The sequence below is a fragment of the Fusarium subglutinans genome (genome assembly GCF_013396075.1).
Source record: "Fusarium subglutinans strain NRRL 66333 chromosome Unknown NRRL66333_c0000237, whole genome shotgun sequence".
Lineage (NCBI taxonomy): Eukaryota > Fungi > Ascomycota > Sordariomycetes > Hypocreales > Nectriaceae > Fusarium > Fusarium subglutinans.
Genome location: NW_023502300.1, coordinates 49,008 through 67,281, shown reverse-complemented (window position 1 = coordinate 67,281; position 18,274 = coordinate 49,008). Strand labels below are relative to the sequence as shown.

At 47.2% G+C, this 18,274-nt stretch overlaps 9 protein-coding genes across 9 annotated transcripts; 5 read left to right on the top strand and 4 right to left on the bottom strand.

Moving 5' to 3' along the window:
• Positions 1–345: 345 nt before the first annotated feature.
• FSUBG_11862 (uncharacterized protein) lies at positions 346–1,527 on the top strand (the record flags this gene model as incomplete). The annotated part of the gene is made up of 3 exons (XM_036676590.1): positions 346–378; positions 442–687; positions 1,357–1,527. The coding sequence occupies 3 exons, from the start codon at positions 346–348 to the stop codon at positions 1,525–1,527; spliced, it is 450 nt and encodes a 149-aa protein (XP_036532685.1).
• A 1,051-nt stretch (positions 1,528–2,578) lies between these two features.
• On the bottom strand, positions 2,579–3,348 carry FSUBG_11861 (heterokaryon incompatibility protein het-E-1; the record flags this gene model as incomplete). Its single annotated transcript, XM_036676589.1, has 2 exons — positions 2,579–2,616; positions 2,688–3,348. 2 exons carry the CDS (start codon positions 3,346–3,348, stop codon positions 2,579–2,581), a joined length of 699 nt encoding a protein of 232 aa, XP_036532684.1.
• Positions 3,349–3,576: 228 nt separating this feature from the next.
• On the top strand, positions 3,577–4,440 carry FSUBG_11860 (HETS; the record flags this gene model as incomplete). Its single annotated transcript, XM_036676588.1, has 1 exon — positions 3,577–4,440. The coding sequence occupies one exon, from the start codon at positions 3,577–3,579 to the stop codon at positions 4,438–4,440; it is 864 nt and encodes a 287-aa protein (XP_036532683.1).
• Positions 4,441–5,123: 683 nt separating this feature from the next.
• On the bottom strand, positions 5,124–6,341 carry FSUBG_11859 (uncharacterized protein; the record flags this gene model as incomplete). The annotated part of the gene is made up of 1 exon (XM_036676586.1): positions 5,124–6,341. The coding sequence occupies one exon, from the start codon at positions 6,339–6,341 to the stop codon at positions 5,124–5,126; it is 1,218 nt and encodes a 405-aa protein (XP_036532682.1).
• An 842-nt stretch (positions 6,342–7,183) lies between these two features.
• FSUBG_11858 (uncharacterized protein) lies at positions 7,184–8,236 on the top strand (the record flags this gene model as incomplete). Its single annotated transcript, XM_036676585.1, has 1 exon — positions 7,184–8,236. The coding sequence occupies one exon, from the start codon at positions 7,184–7,186 to the stop codon at positions 8,234–8,236; it is 1,053 nt and encodes a 350-aa protein (XP_036532681.1).
• A 775-nt stretch (positions 8,237–9,011) lies between these two features.
• Positions 9,012–11,227, bottom strand: FSUBG_11857 (endothelin-converting enzyme 1; the record flags this gene model as incomplete). The annotated part of the gene is made up of 2 exons (XM_036676584.1): positions 9,012–11,050; positions 11,101–11,227. The coding sequence occupies 2 exons, from the start codon at positions 11,225–11,227 to the stop codon at positions 9,012–9,014; spliced, it is 2,166 nt and encodes a 721-aa protein (XP_036532680.1).
• A 685-nt stretch (positions 11,228–11,912) lies between these two features.
• Positions 11,913–12,443, top strand: FSUBG_11856 (uncharacterized protein; the record flags this gene model as incomplete). The annotated part of the gene is made up of 1 exon (XM_036676583.1): positions 11,913–12,443. One exon carries the CDS (start codon positions 11,913–11,915, stop codon positions 12,441–12,443), a length of 531 nt encoding a protein of 176 aa, XP_036532679.1.
• A 1,308-nt stretch (positions 12,444–13,751) lies between these two features.
• FSUBG_11855 (uncharacterized protein) lies at positions 13,752–14,369 on the top strand (the record flags this gene model as incomplete). Its single annotated transcript, XM_036676582.1, has 3 exons — positions 13,752–13,886; positions 13,947–14,084; positions 14,133–14,369. 3 exons carry the CDS (start codon positions 13,752–13,754, stop codon positions 14,367–14,369), a joined length of 510 nt encoding a protein of 169 aa, XP_036532678.1.
• A 428-nt stretch (positions 14,370–14,797) lies between these two features.
• Positions 14,798–18,129, bottom strand: FSUBG_11854 (ATH1-Acid trehalase vacuolar; the record flags this gene model as incomplete). The annotated part of the gene is made up of 4 exons (XM_036676581.1): positions 14,798–15,892; positions 15,943–16,230; positions 16,281–17,876; positions 18,118–18,129. The coding sequence occupies 4 exons, from the start codon at positions 18,127–18,129 to the stop codon at positions 14,798–14,800; spliced, it is 2,991 nt and encodes a 996-aa protein (XP_036532677.1).
• Between the last annotated feature and the right edge of the window lie 145 nt (positions 18,130–18,274).

Genomic DNA, 18,274 nt, shown 5'->3' with positions numbered 1-18,274 from the left:
TAAACTCTATCGCGATTCTTGGACCCAACAGACACGTTAGTGCCGAGTCTATTCCCGAACCTCGCAGCCACCGTCAAAGCGTTGGTGTGCCTGGTAATCTGCTTCTGACCATTCACATAGCGCAGAGAAGAGGCACACGAAACTGGCGCACACCGAGAAAGTCACCATCTCAAGGCGCTTGACCTTTGGTATGGTGTTGAAACAAGTTCAGTGGTGTCTGCTGAACGTTTGTGGAATAGCGTTTTGTCTCGCCTTTTGCTTAAGTGCTTTCCTCCCCCCTTGTCCCCAGCCGGATCGACCTCTTCGCGAGATTGAGTTGGACCGTCGACCTGTTCACTCGCCAAAATGCCTGCAGGGCCGTCCGGCGTTGTCGTCTTGGTATGCGATCAACCACGTCCACGAGCCATCTGAAACGTCCATTTCTAACAATCGCTCGCTCAGACCGTCATCTACGTCCTCATCGCCGTGTCCGCTATAATCATCGGTGCCCGAATCTATCTACGATTGGTAATACAGAAGCAGCGCCTCGTGACGGCAGACTGGCTGCGCATATCAGCATGGTGCACCGCGTTCGTCACTGGCTTCTTCGACATACTCTATGCGAAAGAGGGCGTTTTGCATCCCGGGATCAATTACACTCTTTCTAATTGGGATGCCCCGTTGGAACAGCAAATCAGAATGCGCAAGGTAAGTGCTTTAGTTACTTACGAGGGAGATTAAGCTGAGTGAAGTTGCAGTACAATTGGGTCAATACGTTCCCATTTTACACGACGTTCTATCTGTGCAAGGCGTCGCTCTTGGTAATTTATCTACAGCTATTTCCGCCATTCATGGTCATGAGAAGACTCATGGTCTGGATTGTGGTCGTGTATTGTCTCTGTGCCTACATCGTTACCATTTCACTCCAGCTCTTTCTCTGCTATCCAATTGAACGGAACTGGTATTACAGATCAATCATTTCCGACATTCATGTTTCTAATATGCTTTCTAGGTCTGTCACGAAGCCTGAAGAAGCATGCAAAGTATCTACGGTACTGCTTCTCTTCCAAATCAACTGGGTCTTGCATTTCGTCGGAAGCATTGCTCGGAAGTTTCCCTATTGCCTTTGACCCTACATAGAACTAACAGCGTGCTAGTCTTCTGCCTCCCGTTCTTCATCATCCACAATCTCAACATGCGAAGGAAAGTCAAAATCAGTGTATACTGCATTTTTCTCTTAGGCATCATCGACATCGCGTTTTCCCTCACGCGCTTCTTGACCATTCAATTGGGCGATAGCGAAGACTTTCGATCATTCACGATAATAGGCACGTCTACTTCAAGATACAATTATAACGCCATCTAACCCCTCATTAGAACTCTGGTGTTCCCTCGACGTGTACATCGGTCTCGTCATCTGTTGCATCCCAGCTCTCCGCCCATACCTTCACAGGAAAGGAGTCAACTACAACATCCAGGAGTCAGGTCTTCCTTCGAAGTCTGGCCATGCGATACGTCGGACAGGTCAGAGCGGGTTTGAAGAGATAATTGAGGGGTCAGGTTTTGGGGCCGATGGTCGAAATGACTCGTGGTCTGGGTCTCATTCGTGTGAGAATACAGCACAATTGAGTGATAAAAAGGACAACGGGAGCGACATCGAACTAGTTAGTATTGAGGTTAGTAAGAGCAGTGTGTAGGTTGGATATAATTAGCGCCATAGAGCAACAGCAATTAAACACAGGATAAATTACCTACCGTTGACCACTCAGCATCACTTATTAATCAAGAAAGCAAGTTCAGGACAGCCTAACGTTTCAACAGAGCGTCGCCGGTAGTCTCAACCTTTTGATGAAATCATGAACGGTGTAGATCCAGGGGATGTTGCTGTTCCTGCCGCCCTGAATGAATAGCTTGTACACCTCTTGCACATGACCAGAAAACACATGGAAATTTGATCTTCTCCAATGGATCCGGATGTGGACAATTCACAAGAGCTTCGTTCAATGAGATTCCCGGATAGGCCAAGCCATAGATATCTGGGTGGAGGCTTTCTAGCATAGCGATACACCTTTGAAAGAGGTCGTATTGATGATGTGCAAAGTCAGATCGAAAGAGTAAAGGGTTTAACTCCCTGAGCAGAAATTCTTTGGCGGACTGGTGTATGCACACGACAGAGCTCCCTTTTGTCGTCAAAAATGAACCACATTCTGATATGAGATCTGGAACTATGTCTTCATCTATCTGTAGGTTCTCCATAGCTATTAGCTCTGCAAAGGTAAGAGGACGAAAGACCGTTGATGCGACGGCGAGAACCCTCATGTAAAGATCGCAGCTATCGGAATTGCGTATCTGGTCCATCATCTGCGCATAAAGCTTATTGAGACCCCGGGGAAGCTGAAGTAGTTGGTTGGGAATTTCCCAGGCTCGGCATCTCTCCAGTTGTTGACACATCGGAGCAACCCACAGAAAAGTACCCTCTGCGTTGTGAGATAAATGATCATGAAGGTCTTGCGATACATCCTGTTTCAGTTTCTTCCTACTAGCCAACTGGCGAGTTTTGTAACTAATGTAACTGCTTACTGCCTCAGAGACAGATTCTTCATAGAGTTCCAAACAGAGTACGACTTTCGATGACATCTGTCTAAAGAGTTCATCGATTTCACTGCGGTTGCGACTAGTAACAATCCACTTGGCGCATGAAGACGTACTCGTTATCAATCCTAGAAGAAGAGGAAGGTCCTCAACGCACTCATTCAGGGCATCTACAAGCAGATATACCTCGCCAAGACCTGGATCATCAAGCATTCTGCGGAAGATGCTTTCCAATGATACCTGTGAGTTCCAGTGATCTTGATCGTGCTTATCGTCTAGGTGCACAACGAGTGACGGATGTTGAATGACTAGCAGGTAGATGAGTCCTTTCAATATCGCAGTATAGTTGTTCAAACCAGAATTTGTGGCTTGGCAGAAGAAGTACGATATTGCGTTGCGGTTTCGTGGGTTCTCTAGTTTTGTGGAAGGTTGCAGTTCGTTGATAAGACCAGATAGTAGCATTGTCTTCCCTTTGCCAGGGTCTCCTCTGATCCATAGAAGCCGGCCACCCTTGCTTTTGTCGCGCCAATTGATGAACTCTGCGCTCTCAAGAATCCAGACATACGAATCCTTCAACAAACCACCATTAGTCTGTTCGATCCTGGCTTTATCATGGCGAGGATCAGTCGACCGCAGTGTGTCCAAGTACGTTTTGCTACCGTCCTGCTCGGACTTTTGGTGATGATAATGCGTTACGTTGTAGCTATTGCCGACGTGTACTCTGGAAGAGCCAAATGCATTCAGAGACTGCACACTTATGGAGTATTGATTCTCCATTTTGGGATAGATGATTTAAATGCCATGAATCGCTTGATCGAAGAGGAAACAGAGCTAACGTGGAAGAAAGTCACGCTAAAATTGAAGGAGGGGGAGAGAAGGGGGAACAAGGATACGTCCAATCGCGAGAAAGATTCGGAGTGGTATGCGGTATTTTGGGTGGCCAAGGCTGCGACATCCACAATAGAACAAGTCATCAATTGATAACCGTAGCCTGCGAAATCAATCATGGCTGAGATATTCGCCACTGTCACTGGAGCTATAAGTATCGCCGGCCTATTTAACAACTGCGTCGATTGTTTCAACTACGTCCAAATTGCCAGGCATTTCGGCGAAGACTTCTCCCCATATCAACTCCGACTAGATGTCGCCAAATGCCGACTAGCAAGATGGGGCGCATCAATCAACATCAACAATGACCGACGATTTAGTCTCATCAACCCAGCCGATCCAACAGTTCTCATGGCTCGAGACATTCTCAAGGAAATAGTGGCCAGGTTCGAGGCCGCATACAAGGTCTCCAGACGCTACGAGACCAGAACGACAGAGAAGGGAACGAGGATATGCACGGAAGCCGATCTCAGTCCAGTCTCGCAACGCGTACATACTCGTTTCGATGTGCTCACTAAACAGCGGTGTGAGAGCTTGGGATTGATGAAAAAGACAGGCTGGGCGCTCTATGATAAGAACTATATGGGAAGAATGATTGATGATATTATCGCGTCAATTGAAGATTTGGAAAAGGTCTTTCCAAGCACCCCACAGATCACGAGACAATTAGCCGAGATGGAGATTGAGGAGGTAAATGACGAGCAGGAGTTGGAATTGATTCATGATATCGCCGAAGGTTTAGATCCTGTGTTATCCAAGGCATCTAAGGCTAAGATCGTGGAAATCGCTGGCAAAAACACTGCGGGGAAGATCACTGGACAAGGCAGGGTTAACATCGGTAACACATTTGTAACAGGGTCGTTCTCAAATTCCCAGGGGATTCGGGTCAGTACAGTCAACCATGTGGATGAGGTCAATACCGCTGAGCCGTCAAGGGTTAATATTGGGAATATCTGGGGCGGCAAGGGGTTTTGGGATTGACAGATGATTTGGGCTCATCTGTCTTCATTAGGCGCTGAGGCGAAGTTATATCTTTAGTATACTTGACAGGTTAAGATCGCTTTGGTGAGTCTTTGCTAGTGGCTTGTTGCGCGTCATTTTTAGCTATAGTTCATTGTTGAAGCGATCGATGTTAATACTTATTTATTTCACTCTTGATTAATCGATGAAGGCCGGCGTGTCGAGTCTTTCAGCCATATCTTAGGCTTGTCTTAAGACGTCTCATCGTAGTCTCATCTTAAGACGTCTCATCTTAGTCTCATCTTAAGACATCTCATCTTAGTCTTGTCTTAAGAGATCTTACCTATCTTAGGCTTATAATAGGCTTATCTTAGGCTCAATCTTATCTTATCGATGGACAACGATAAGACAGCCACTACACTATAATTATCATCTTAGCGCCACTTACTTACCCTAGCTACCTTGAATTTCATCAATATGTAATAATAAAACGTTTCGATCTCACTCTCTTAATAGGTATAATGGGCTTTATGATATTGAGTTAAAAAATAGTTTTATTAGTAAGATACTTATTAAATAGACCATACTCCAAATCGTAAACATAACACTTTCCATAGGCCTCATTGATGTGATACGTCATCATTCATCACCGTCATTGTCGTCATGTCATCCCTAAATCGCACCAAAATGCAGCCATAAGCATCTCAGACTCCTAGTGAACATTTCGCATCTGAAACGATTCTCTCAAGGCTTGCTTCGAGTCGCTTGCTCTTATCACCAAGGGCTACATCCCTAACCAATAGGTCATTGTTCCTAGCAGTTAGGAAATCCTTACTGCTTTCGAAGTCATTGACCATCACAGTGAGTCTGGCAAGTTTCTCCTCGCAAGACTCTGTCACCATCACAGACTTGTCGTATCTCTCGTTGAGATCCTTGGCCTGCGCGGCACAACGCTCGGTGTCGGTCTCCAAGTGTGCAAGTTTCATCGCGAGGGCCTGGTTCCCTGCAATGAGAGTCTCCTCGTAGTTTTTCGCAGCCTCTCTAGAGGCTGCACGTTTATCCAAAAGGGCCTGGCTCATAGTAATAAGAATTTGGTTATCTGAGTCTAGATCCTTGATTTCCGCATCAAGGGCTGCATTCTCAGTAACAAGATCGAAATTACTTAACTCCAGTTTTTCGGTCTTCTTAACAAGCTCTTCGTTCTCAGTGACAAGACCTTTGTTAGATAACTCCAGCTTCTTGTTCTTCTCAACGAGGGACTCATTCTTAGTCTCGGATGCATGAAGTGACTTTTTAAGTTCCCGAATCTCTGCGTGGAGCTTCACCTTTGCTTTCATGTTAGTCTCGTGGATTCTATTGTCGGGGTCAAAAAGCGCCCGATGAAAAGACTCCGACCTGCGCTGAAGCACTTCCACGTCGCGCTGTAGCTTGAGATTGTCTCGCAAAACAGACTCTTTCTCTTGCTCACATTGTCGGAGCTTCCTCTCAAGCTCCTTCATCTTGGCATCCCAGTGCGCCTCTCGCTTCATTGAATATGACATGAACGACACATTCGCGTCAGCCTCGATGTCAGTCTCTGTCGGAGTATTTTTGATCTGCACTGGAATCTCTTCCACAGGGGCTGTATTGCTCAGTTTGGTCGGGTCAATTGCTCGTCTCCACTCACGGAGTGCAGTGGCTAAGACACCATCATCTTCAACCCACTCTCGGGGAAACTCCAAATCAGAGTGTCGACGGTGGGACGTGATGTTGGTGACGGGGCTAAGCACGCGCGCGGTCTTGAGATCGTTATCTGATAAGGGGATGCCCGGAATGGGATACCCTTGGGACAAGAAATGAGCGAGATGCTGGATCTGCTGCGCAACCTTGATGATATCAACGTAGGCCCCTGACATGGGTTTCTCAGTAGACGCTATGACCATGGTGAGATCTAGATCACCTTTAGATGTATTCAGCGTTTGGGAAAAGAAATCAGGGTCGTTGATAGTTATCAGAGTAAGGTAGAAAGGTGTTGTGGTTGGGAGGTTGGACATGGGTAGCATGTCAGCAGAAATTGTCTATTTATAACCTCAGTTTACGTGTTCAGAAACTAGGTGTTCCAAACAGTGGCTAATTCACTTCAGGAAGCTGCCTATGAGATAGGCAGCAGCCTTTCTGTCACTACCATATCTGCTGCCTATGTAATAACGAACAAGAGGAAGCCATGTTCCTGATATCTGCTACCTGACGAAAGCAATGATCACAGGGGATGGTCTATATCTCGCTACAGGGCAAATAATTTACTTATCGATATACGCATTAATCTACTAAGAGTATCAAGTAACTCATACTTGACTCTCTGGCCAGAGATAACATGCCTGTAACAAAACTGGCATGGTATTGTCTTAAGGGGGCTCGGGGTATCTGCCCTTTATATACTTTCCGGTGTATCCACTTCTGCACGCCATTCTCTTATGGAATCAAGAACATGCTGCCAGTGCGTTTCGGTGGGACATTTTGAACACATAGCTAGCAGAACATCCGCGAAAGGGGATGCCCACGGCTAGAAGTTCGAACATAGCAGCGAACCCTGAGTCACATCTTGAACAACCCATTGTCCGTCCAAAAACAAACATGTCAGACTTCCTCAGTTATAAATACGTTCATTACCCCGGCACTAGAACTACGTCCCAGCTTCTTGCCATCGCAAAAAGTGACGTGACTTTTGCCCTAATCACCTGAACAGGCGGCGATCTAGTTTTAGTTTCTACGAACAGCCGCGATTATGGATTTCAATGAACTCGTGGCCAGTAGAGCTGAGCTAGAAGCTGCAATCAGTGAAATACAGGGAAAAGTCACAGATCTTTGGCGCATCAACCACCAGCAAGACGAGAAGATCAAAGAATTGGAGAAGCAAAATGAAGATCAAAATGTCAAATTTGAAGCGACAAGGCACAAACTGACGCGGACCGAGGTCACGATTCGAGCACTTGAGGCAAAGGTCAAACTCCAGAAGGCTAACCTCGAAGATTTGAAAGGAGAGTCTCAACAGCAACAGGACGAGATTAAGGCGCTGAAGACCCAGGAACAAAGCAAACAATTGAAGTATGCCGCCAAGGTTTTAGAACTGAAGAGGGAGAAGTCGGATCAAGCGTCCAAGATCGCCCAGTTAGAGAAGGCGAAGACTGGTGAAGTCTCGGGCGTCAAAGCCAACTTTTCCTTCCTCCAGTCCAAGCTTGTGCGCGCTGAAGCGGAGTGCAAAGACCGAATCACAGAGCTGAACAGCAAGCATCTGGAGCAGAAAGTTAAAATGGGAGATTGCATCAAAGAATTAAAAAGCCAGAAGGAAGATCAAGAAGCTGAGATTGAAACTCTGAAGGATCATCTAAGGGACAAAGAAAATCTCGTTGCCGAGCTGCTAGCCGCTTCACAAACAAAAGACTCATCGTGGGAAACTCAATCGCAGCGAATTGCCCTGCTAGAAGCCCAGATTGAAGCTCTGGAGGTTGACAAGCGACGCCAAGATTCTCGAAGTGAAGAGCTCGAGATGAAGTACAGTACAGAGACGTTCCGGCGTGAGAAGTTACAAAAACAACTTAAGTTGAACGAGTACGATGTCGATCAGGTGCATGAAATTGCTCAGAGCCTGGAGTTCCACTTTAACAGTACCTATGTCAGATTCTCTGGGGATAACAAGCTGCATACAAAGGCGGAACTGGAGGAAGCGTATAAAGAAGCGCAAAGGCTGCAGGATAAGCGGAGAGCTTTAGTGCTGGCGAGACGGATGCGGATTCATGAAGAAGAAGATCGAGAGAGGAGCGCGTACTCGGAGGAATAGCACCACCACTAGCCAGGCGGTTAGACCAGCTAAGTCGGGGATACATAGGTTTCCGTCGAATTATTATACGATTGAATGATAACGTGGTACGATGGTAGAAATGACTGACTTGACTCATGGTCGCCCTAGGAGGATATGACGAAATGCATGAAATAACAAATTATAAGTATTGTTTTTAGACCCAAGTCTTGAGTTGTTAAATGTGGCATGATTTCTGGGTGTCGCGGGTAAACGCGGGTAAACTCTGGTGTGATTGACAATGTACAACGTAATCATACAAGAACCCTGAATACGCCCGGGGGCTTGAATATTGGATACGGAAAAATTTCGATACGTTGTAGAGACTAGATACGCCATAAAGGTTCGCGCGATTTAATTGAACAATGACCTAATGGCCGAGTGTTCACGTACAACGTGGTCAGGATTACAGATCAATACACATACACATCTCTTTCCAGAATCCAGGACAGTCTCAACTACTGTGTTGGAGCTGAACACTTGTGATGGCATTGAACTATCTTCTCGATAACACTTCCATCAAACACTGCCAGAAACATGAAGCAAAAAGACAATGGAGCATAGGGACACAGATCTCAACTAGAGCGAATAGCCATCTTTACTAAAGTCAAGATGATTGAGCATTTGACGTCACCATTGATAAGATCACAAGTGGTACGAATAGAACAGTGGAAATGATTAAAACAAGTATCATAGAGCTATCTCTACTACCCAAATCCCCCTCCCAAATGTTGGTGTATTCATCACCACCAGGTCCTCACCAGAGCTCACAAACGGGTTCTTTCTTGGGACAATTAAATGCCTTATTAAATCCAACAGTATTCTTGAGAGGCAGCAGGACTCTCGCAGGGGCTGGGCTGTGCACATCATCCTCGAGTAGCTGGAGACCTAACTTGGGCGGCACATTGGAACACCAGGTTTGACCCCATTTGATAAAGAAGAGCTGCTCGTGGGTGAAGTCTTGCAAACCTGGAAGATTCTTGGCCTTGCCCTTTCCGCTTTCCCACTTCTTCCAGGCCTCATAGCTAGAGGACACACCGCCGGCATCTGCGATGTTCTCGTCAAGAGTGAGCGTTCCGTTAACATAGACATCTGTACCATTGGGGGCTAGGATGGTGAAGTTGTTGTACTGTTCCACAAAGCACTTTGTCTTCTCTTCAAAGGCCTTGATCGACTCCTCATCCCACCATTGCGTTGCGTTGCCAATCGTATCAAAGTTGCGGCCGGTATTATCGAAGCCGTGCGTGATCTCGTGTCCGACGACGCTACCCATTCCACCGTAGAGGAGATAGGACGGAAAGTCTACATCGTAGATAGGGAATTGTTGGAATCCTGCGAAGAGAACGATCTGGTTCAGAGTACGGGCGTGGTAGGCATTGGCGGTCAGGGTGCTTAGGACAAATTGTCCCCTGTTGTATGGTTTTCCAAGAGTCATCCAATTGTTATTAACCTTGGACTTGGCAAAGCTCAGCGCATTTAAGGCCAGAGAAGGCTGGATCTTGACATCCGAGTAGTATTCCTTGAGGGCGATAGGGTCTACGGCATCAGGAAACGTCGGAAGACCAATGATCTTCTTCATAGCTTCCACCTTTTCGATAGATGCCTTCTTGACCTCATCTGTTGCCCAGTCCCGCGATTCAATGCGCTCTGAAAAAGAGTCCTTGATGTGTTGCACAAGATTAGATGTAAGCTCGTTAGCTTCCGGACTAAAGTGCTGGTCCACGAAGAAGCGTGAGAGTATCCACGTCAAGCCTGTCGGGCCGATGAACTGCGACGTGATTTGGGAGCCTTGGGTCCATGCAACTCCATAGTTCATCAAGTTGATACAGCGCTTCCATCGGGGTGCTGGACTCTCGGGGTCTCTATCCCTTATCTTATTCACCAAGTCGTCATAGGCGTTGGTTAAGTCGTCCTCGATGTAGATAGAAATGGAGGTAATGGCCTTCCATACAAAATATGCTTGGAGAATTGTAGTCGGAGTCCCCGAGATGATCTGGGATGCATTGTTGAAATAGGCGGGTGAGATAAATTGGATATCGCCTTTCCAGTTCTTTGGAGCAAGCTGTTCGATAACATACTCGTAGTTCAGCTCAGGAAATTGTTTCTGGGCCTCGTCGATTGAGACAATGTCAGATGCCGATCCGTTCTGTACGGCCAAGGCAGAAGCAGCCACTAGTTTGCCTTCTAACTCAATGACTGAAGCGACGAGCTTGGAAGCTGCTGCCGTGCTGATATTAGAGGGGTGAAGGGCGACCATAAGCTGAGAAGCGATCTGGATGTACTCTTCGAGATCCTTCTCTGTAGCGGGAAGGACCAATTCATCAGGCTGCAGGGGAAAAAGGGTGAGTTGGACCGCGTCAGGGTCGGTATCCTTCTGCTTCTGTATGAACCGCTGAAAGGTTTGAACGCCGATCCTCTCGAAAAAGGTCAAAGTCTTGCCCATGGCAACAGAATCCTGGGTTGTGTTTGAAGCTGTCTTGTTACCAGTTGCAGGGTACAGGTCAACGACTGTCTTGACAACCTCGTGCAGAGTTTCGAGACCCTCTTCTTCGAGCGCTGTATAGTTGGTGCAGACCTGATAACTGTCTTGTATCTTAGAAAAGATCTCCTTGTCTGCCTCGGACTGCTCCTTAGTCAAGTTGACGGTAATCCATCCAGCGTCTTCGCCGGAAGGGTATGGGCTCTCAAGGATCTGTCTTAAGGCACTATCGACATTTTCCTGAGCAAGCGTGAGTCCATCTGTGGAGACTCCGCCAGCAGGGATCTCGTGTCGAGCAGCCCAGTTGCCGCAAACATCTGTACCAGTGGTTAGAATTGACAAGAGATATGTATTTAATAGCTCTCACATTGTTCAAAGTCTTCGCAAGGGTCAATCTCGGTGTAGTTCAAAGCCAAACTTCCAAGAATCTCGGAAGCGATGTGCACGCAAGATGCTGATGTGCAAAGATTCGACCCGATGGCGTTGGGGGCCATTATGCTGGTATGCAGCCAGGAAACTGCGTAGACTTGGTTATGGAAGGCTTTGGAAGATCGAGAGACAAAATGTGAAGGATAAGAAGGATAGGTACGGCTCTGTAAATCGCGTGACTGTTGTTCCAGAATGGATGTAGACTATAGAGATGATAGCACAACTGGGCTATCTAGCTTATACTTATACCAATTCAACCCATTGCAAGAATAGCATAGCCATTATGACGTTCTGGTAAGCAGTAGACCCGGGACAGAGCTGTGCAGACGAGGCGGAGCTGGGCGGGCGATTTGTTAATTATGCTTACTGTACTAATATGATCCGTAGCGTCTGACTCGCCTGGTCCTGCGAAGATTTTGGCCAATCAGTCCTCACAACCTGAATCGAGGATCATCGCCACGAAAATCTCACGCGAAAATATGCCTGGAGCCGATTGAGCTAGGCCGCAAAAGGTATTTCCCACCGCTCTCGCCCTCCAAGGCGTAATATTCTTACATCATTTGCTCTTGGGGAAACACATGGCATTGTACCTTAGCGCTGCAAAATACCCAAAGACGGTAGGCGGTAAGAATTTGTTGGCGATCGCAAAGTGGCTGTATAAAGCCCGCGTCTCACGTAGAACGACAATCTTCAGAGTCAATTATTCTATTGGTTGTAACACACTGTGCTTTTGTCCATTTCGTCGCCATAATGGGTCAACACTACTCTCAGCCTCGACCAGGCACCAAGCTTCAAGTCATCGGCGCTGGCCTTCCCCGCACCGGAACTGCATCTATCAGCCGAGCGCTGGAAATTCTTCTCGACGGTCCTGTATATCACGGTGGGACACAAGCCTTTCTTGGTCCTGAAACTGAAATCAAAACATGGATTCAGGTGCTGAACCAGTGGCGACCTGGAGGCATTTCCATAAGGCGCTCCAATCTTGATCTCATCAAAGAACGCGTTGATGGCTTTGTTGCAATCACTGACTCACCCGGCTCAACGCTTGTGCGAGAATTAATGGCAATCTATCCAGATGCCAAAGTGATCTGCACCGTCCGCGATGTCGAAGCCTGGGAACGAAGCATGGCTGCAGTTAGCAGCAAATCAACCCAATGGTTCCTGCGTTTCGTCTTGTTTCCTTTGCCCTCATTACGATACTTTGTCGATTACATCAATGCACTGCGCCAGCAGTGGTTTCTGAAGTTTGGAGAAACCGAGCCAGTGACAAGTAGCTCGTAAAACCAGCACATCACCTGGCTGAAGGAAAATGTGCCAGAGGACCGCCTGGTATTCATAGATGTTCGTGATGGCTGGGAGCCTTTGTGCAAGGCGTTGGATTTACCGGTTCCGAAGGATGTCCCCTTCCCAAGGATCAATGATAGCCAAGCTATTGACAGCTTTGCAAGGAAGCACGTTAATCGAGGTTTGCTTAGGTGGGGGGTGATATTCTTAGTCGTCGGGGCGAGCGTGTGGGGTTTCTTTTGGTGAAGTGTAGATATGCAACGAGGATGCATTTACTTCCTTGCCTTTAGCATGCTAAACGACGGCATTATAAAAGCAACAATTTATCCCAAATCGACCTTCTATCCGTAAACTCTGGTGCATTGTCACTGATAGACATCGGACTTGGGAGACTGGAAGACTATGCATTTGCGAAGGCGAAGAAGCCATGATGTCTCATGATGCCAAATAGTATCCAAGTTGTCTTCAGGGAGAGATTTGTGCGTCCCCTGCCGCGTGAAACGAAGAAACTATAGCAAGAAGTCAACAGAGCGCAGATCGCCCTGAGGTATCCTCCACCCAGATAACCACAAAGACACCGTGTTCTTTTGTAATAAGTTTTGGGCTCTCTTAATAAGAACTTTTAGAGGAGATGTCTTCAGTATCTGCCGGATCATGTAAGTGCAGTATGTAAGGAAGTCATAACAGCATTTCAGCTGATTGACGAAGCTCAGCCGAACCTGTCAAGGACGGCCAGTTGCTTTGGGTTTTGGGCAATCTCAACTTAAACCAAAACTGCAATTTCGGAACTCGGCTACCCGTGCATTGGCCATCTATTCCCCATAAGCCGAAAGTGTACTATCTAGGTCCTCGAGGATTGAGCCTTGAATCAGTCCAATCCACGCCCGTTAAAAGCTCGGAGTGTACGGATACTAGCAGGGGAAATGCCTAATGATTTATGGTCCCCGCCGCAATTCCGGCAATCAGTTTGAGTATCACTGATATGGGAAAGCGGTGTTTCTTGTGTTACACCAGGAGATTTAATCTTTTCGGCACCGAGGGACCGGTCCACGTCCATCGGCAGTTATAAAGTTTTTACCAATCCTAGCAGTTCAGAACTTTATCCAATAAGTGCATAATAATTCCTCCGTATAATATAGTTTTAATTTCTTATAGGCTCAACCTTTCTTTACCGCTACGTGAGAGATTGCATTAGCCTTCTCCCCTTTCGGAAGATGAGAGTATATATATACCACGCACCCTCCGCTCAATATTTACTATCAACAAGTTTTTCAAGCTTACTTCGCAAGGTCCAACATCATCAATATGAAGCTCCTCACTCTCATCTCTACATTTGCCACTGCGGGCCTCGTTTTTGCGGACCAGAGGTCCCAACTTGAACATCCCAATTGGCCCCCGAGTCGCTTGAGTGCCCGGGGTAGCACATGCCCTAGGCCCATGGTAAGAAAAAGCCCAACTGGCTGTACTGCTTTCATAGATACTGTGTCTAATACTCTCCAGTGCCAAACACCCGCTAATCAAGATCCAAATGGCCCTCCCGCCTGCGGCGACTCATACGCAGCGTGCAAGTTCGACCAGTTCCCTTGCGACGAGTACTTCAGTCCCAAGGTTACCGACACTCACCATTGCTACTGCATCGTAAGTTCTACCCTCGCCTATACAAGCATTTATCTGACCACTTCATAGTTGGCCAACAAGCAGGCAATGAATGAGTATTGCCAGTCACTAGGGTTCAAGAGTGGTACCAACCCTTGGAAGTACTACTACGCCGTTGAGTGTCACGGCGCTGCCAATGACCAGGTTTGTAACACGGATTGTCATAACCAAGGTCGTGGCAATGGTAGAATCGACAAAGCTCATCCGAATGGAGCGTGTGCGTGCGACAAGCCTAACCCGCCTTATGATACATGCAAGCAGTCTTGAGGGACAGCCTGTGGATAGCTTAATCGAGTCAGCTCTTGTCTTCTATTAGGCTGACGAAAAGGCTTGTGTTTATAATTTCGATTCTCTACTCAATTTATCAATATTATTTTGGTGCATTCATCGATCTGGTGAGGCGAGGTGATTGTGACTGCAACGCCCGATCGAAGCGTTTAAGAACCCGATGTCCTCTTCTAAAAAGGCGAGTTTTGACTAGTTATAGCGCCTTGGAGTTGACTTTTGACTTGTATGAAGCATACGAGCTATGTTCATTATTGACAGCATATATTGTTAGTACCGAAGCTAAGTGAAGCCAAAAAGCATTGAAAACGTGACCGCTGCACTAATTACTTAGATGTTCTTCTAGCACGAAAACTTTGCCACTGTTGCCCTACGGCCGCCATTGACACGTATTCTGTACACAATCACCTTTAGTGCAAGATTGCCCACTCAGCGACTGTAGCGCCTGTACCATTACCAGCTTTGGCATCCACCGCATCCAAAGCCTGGTTCCCTGCGATCAGCAATGTGGCGTATCGAGACAAAGGAATAGGCTCCGGGAGAGTGACATTAGTAGTGTTCCCCTTAGGCATGACGACGGCGTCTAGATTATCCGTCTTCGCGTTATATGCATCCGAGAGCTTGACCTTCTTTATGGACACAACAACATCATATCCTGAGTTGTGGCTCGATGTCCCATAGGCCTTTGCTGGATCATCGATTGTTTTGTTGTGGAATAGAACTGTGACGTTGACAGGTGGTGCATCCGCCCAATCGAAGTAGAAGCCCTTGACCTTAGATCCAATATCCTTCGTCGCAAGAGAAACAGTCAGTGAGCTGACATCAGCGGCCTTTGAGGGCTGCCACTTTGTCGAAGTCGCTCCGTCAACAGCCGCGAGAGGAAACTGTCCCGGTTCGTATGAGTTGGAAGATTGTATGGGGCGACATTGAGCAAGATTGCCATCGACAGTGTTGACACTGCCTATTTGTCTGTTCTTGATAACAACAGGCTCGTCAAATGACAAATGATGAAGTGCAGAGTCTCCTTGCTTTCCAGCATAGACTACAATGCTCTTATTTGCATACCGAGAATCCGCAACATCAAGAGGTTTAGTCGTCGCACGTCGAGAGATAGTAGTATGGGTGTAGTTCGACCAAGCAGAAATAGGCCAACCACGCCAGTAGAACTTTCGATACTTAAGATACGGAATCTGTGGTGGCAGGTTCGGGTTCACGTGAAGACCCTGATCAGGCATGAGTCGCAGTCCAAGGTACCCAAAAATGTTCACTTGGTTAGCGCCTCCATGCCCAGTGAGGAAGGGATATGCTGGATGCGTGCCACCATTCGTAGTAGCATTGTCCACCAACTGTTCGGAAAGCTGATAGAATGGAGGTCGTGTATAAGGCTTGTACGAATACTGTGCGTAGGTGTATGCAGAGCAGCCAGATGGGGAGAGCTCGTCGGCTACGATGGAGTAGATTGCCCAGGTCATGGCCGGCCCGTCGGGGGACTGCTTGTTCGCGTACTGGAATTTGAGTTAGCGTTACGTTATGGTAGTACTGTCAGAGAACTTACGTAGTCCAGATCGTCAAGTCCATTCTGGTCAGTGTAATTATCGTTGTAACCCAGAGGAAAGCTCATGAGTACCACGTCAGCTTGCTTGACGACAGCACTGCCATTCATGGTCGTAAACTCCAAAGTTATGCCGTTTTCTCTGATGAAGAGCACATCAGAGGCTATTTCGTCCTGCGTCTTGTTCTCTGTCATTCCAAACTGTCGGCGGATCTTGTTGGCCTGGATCAAGGTCTCGGAAGCGAGTGCCATGGTGAAGCCGCCGGCATCGACATGGTTCGCATACTCGTCCTATGGCAAGTCAGTATTTGAAGCAAGAGCAAATGGTCAATCGGACGTACGGGATCAGTCATGTTCGTGATAGTCCACGACGATCCATTGGGTTTGAGTAAATCCGCAAAGAGGTTCGCAACGGAGTCATAAATCGGCAGCAGCGTCTCCTTGAAGAAGTCGGTATCACCGCTCGTAACCCACTGATTCACCAAAGATATCCCAATATCGCCATTTAAATGATACTCATAGTCCCAGCAAGGACCAGTCGCAGTGCAATTCCCAAACCGACCACTAGTCCACGGATACACAGCCGCTGACTCCGAAAACTTAGTCTTGTTTTGAGAACCAGCATAAGAAGTCGCGATGTTCTTCTTGGCCTGTTCGTATGTGGCAACGCGGTAGTTCGTTATACGCTGAGCAGCTTCTGGGTGCGATGTTGTGAGACCGGGTTGCATAAAGAGTTCTGCATCCCAGAAGATTAGGCCGGCGTAGGAATCGGATGTAAGCCCGCCGACCGAGATACTGTCGACGTTGACGGGGGCGCCTGATACTGCCTTTTGTGCATTTTTGCCGACTGTATTTTGGAGGAGGTAGTATGTGTTTGTGACGGCGATGATAGAAGAGTCGATGATGTACTCATCATTAGGGAGCGTGTTGTTCTCAGGAAAAGCGTAGCTATCCACAGAGTCACTCGGCATGACACTCTCCCATTCCTTGACGTGTGAAAGAAGAGATTTCTCGTATCCCTCCTCCATCGCTTTACGCGAAGCCTCCTTCGCAATCTTTTCAGGATCATCGAAGGCGTCGGAGGAAGCAGCTCCTACGTATTTGGTGATATGAACAGGGACACCGGCTGAGAACTTGACAGGAATGGCTTGTGCAATAGATGATTCGTTGGTGTGCACATATGGCTTTCCATGGACCAATTTTCGTTGAGACAGGTCGAGGCTCTTTGATCCATTGACTTGTGCGTAAATGTAGGCGGTCACATTGGCGATTCCCACTGGTCGCACAGCTGAGAATATAGCGCCGTCGTCATCTTCGCCCGCTTTGACAAAGTCTGAACGCACTGCCGAGTATCCATCAATCACATTGACAACCGTCGCTTCGGAATCAAGGGATGGGACGATCGTTAAATCCACGATTGCCTGGTTGATATGTAGTTTGTGTGCAAACAGCCGGTAGTTGATCTCATAAGAGCCCTTCTGACCCTTGGGCTTCCACGTATACGACCACTCCAAAACGCCAGCCTTGAAGTCATAAGTGGACGTAAAGTTATGAACAGTTCGGTTATCCACAGTCGTATCGAGATAGACATCATCTCCTAGATCAAGAATAAGTGCGCTCCAATGAGGAATGCCACTAATCACACTCTCATACCCATACTGCAAAAGCCATGGAAAGTTTGTTCCGTTCGTCCTAGGCTGTGCGTCGTAAAAACCTGCGATGGTAGCAAAGGTTTGACGCCGCGAGAAGAGCGGCCAGCCGTTGATGACGCCACCTTCTTCGTCAAGGTCGATCTCAAAGAACGGGCCGGCTGCGGCGACGTTGATGCCGAGATAGCCGTTCGCTACCGACCCGCGAGATTGATAGTGGCCTTGGTCGAAATTGGTTGTGCTGAGGAGCCAATTGTCGTTGTCCCATGTTACACCGGGAAATGAGGTCTTGTAAATGTTGTTACTGGCTTTGGCGGAGTGATTTGACGTGCTATGACGTTGATAGCATTTTTTAACGCGATCATGGTCGTGAGTACTGGTTGCCAGCGTTGCTGAAGAGAGAAGCGCCAAAATGGCATAATTAAGATACTACATCAGAAAAATCAGCATTAGAGTGGCTCACAAAGATAAGGAGGGGTTATTGTAAGAATGTCGAGTTTGATGAATTTTACGGTTTGTATTCACGTACTGAGGAAAGCATGGTGTCAATTACACCATTTGGTGATGTACCCTAGGCAGCCAGTAGAATTTACCGGACTGTTTTTGTATACCTTAGGCAAGCTACGATATGTAAGAAATCTGGAAAAGAAGTCTTAAAGACCTTGAATAAGAATTTGATCTTGTAT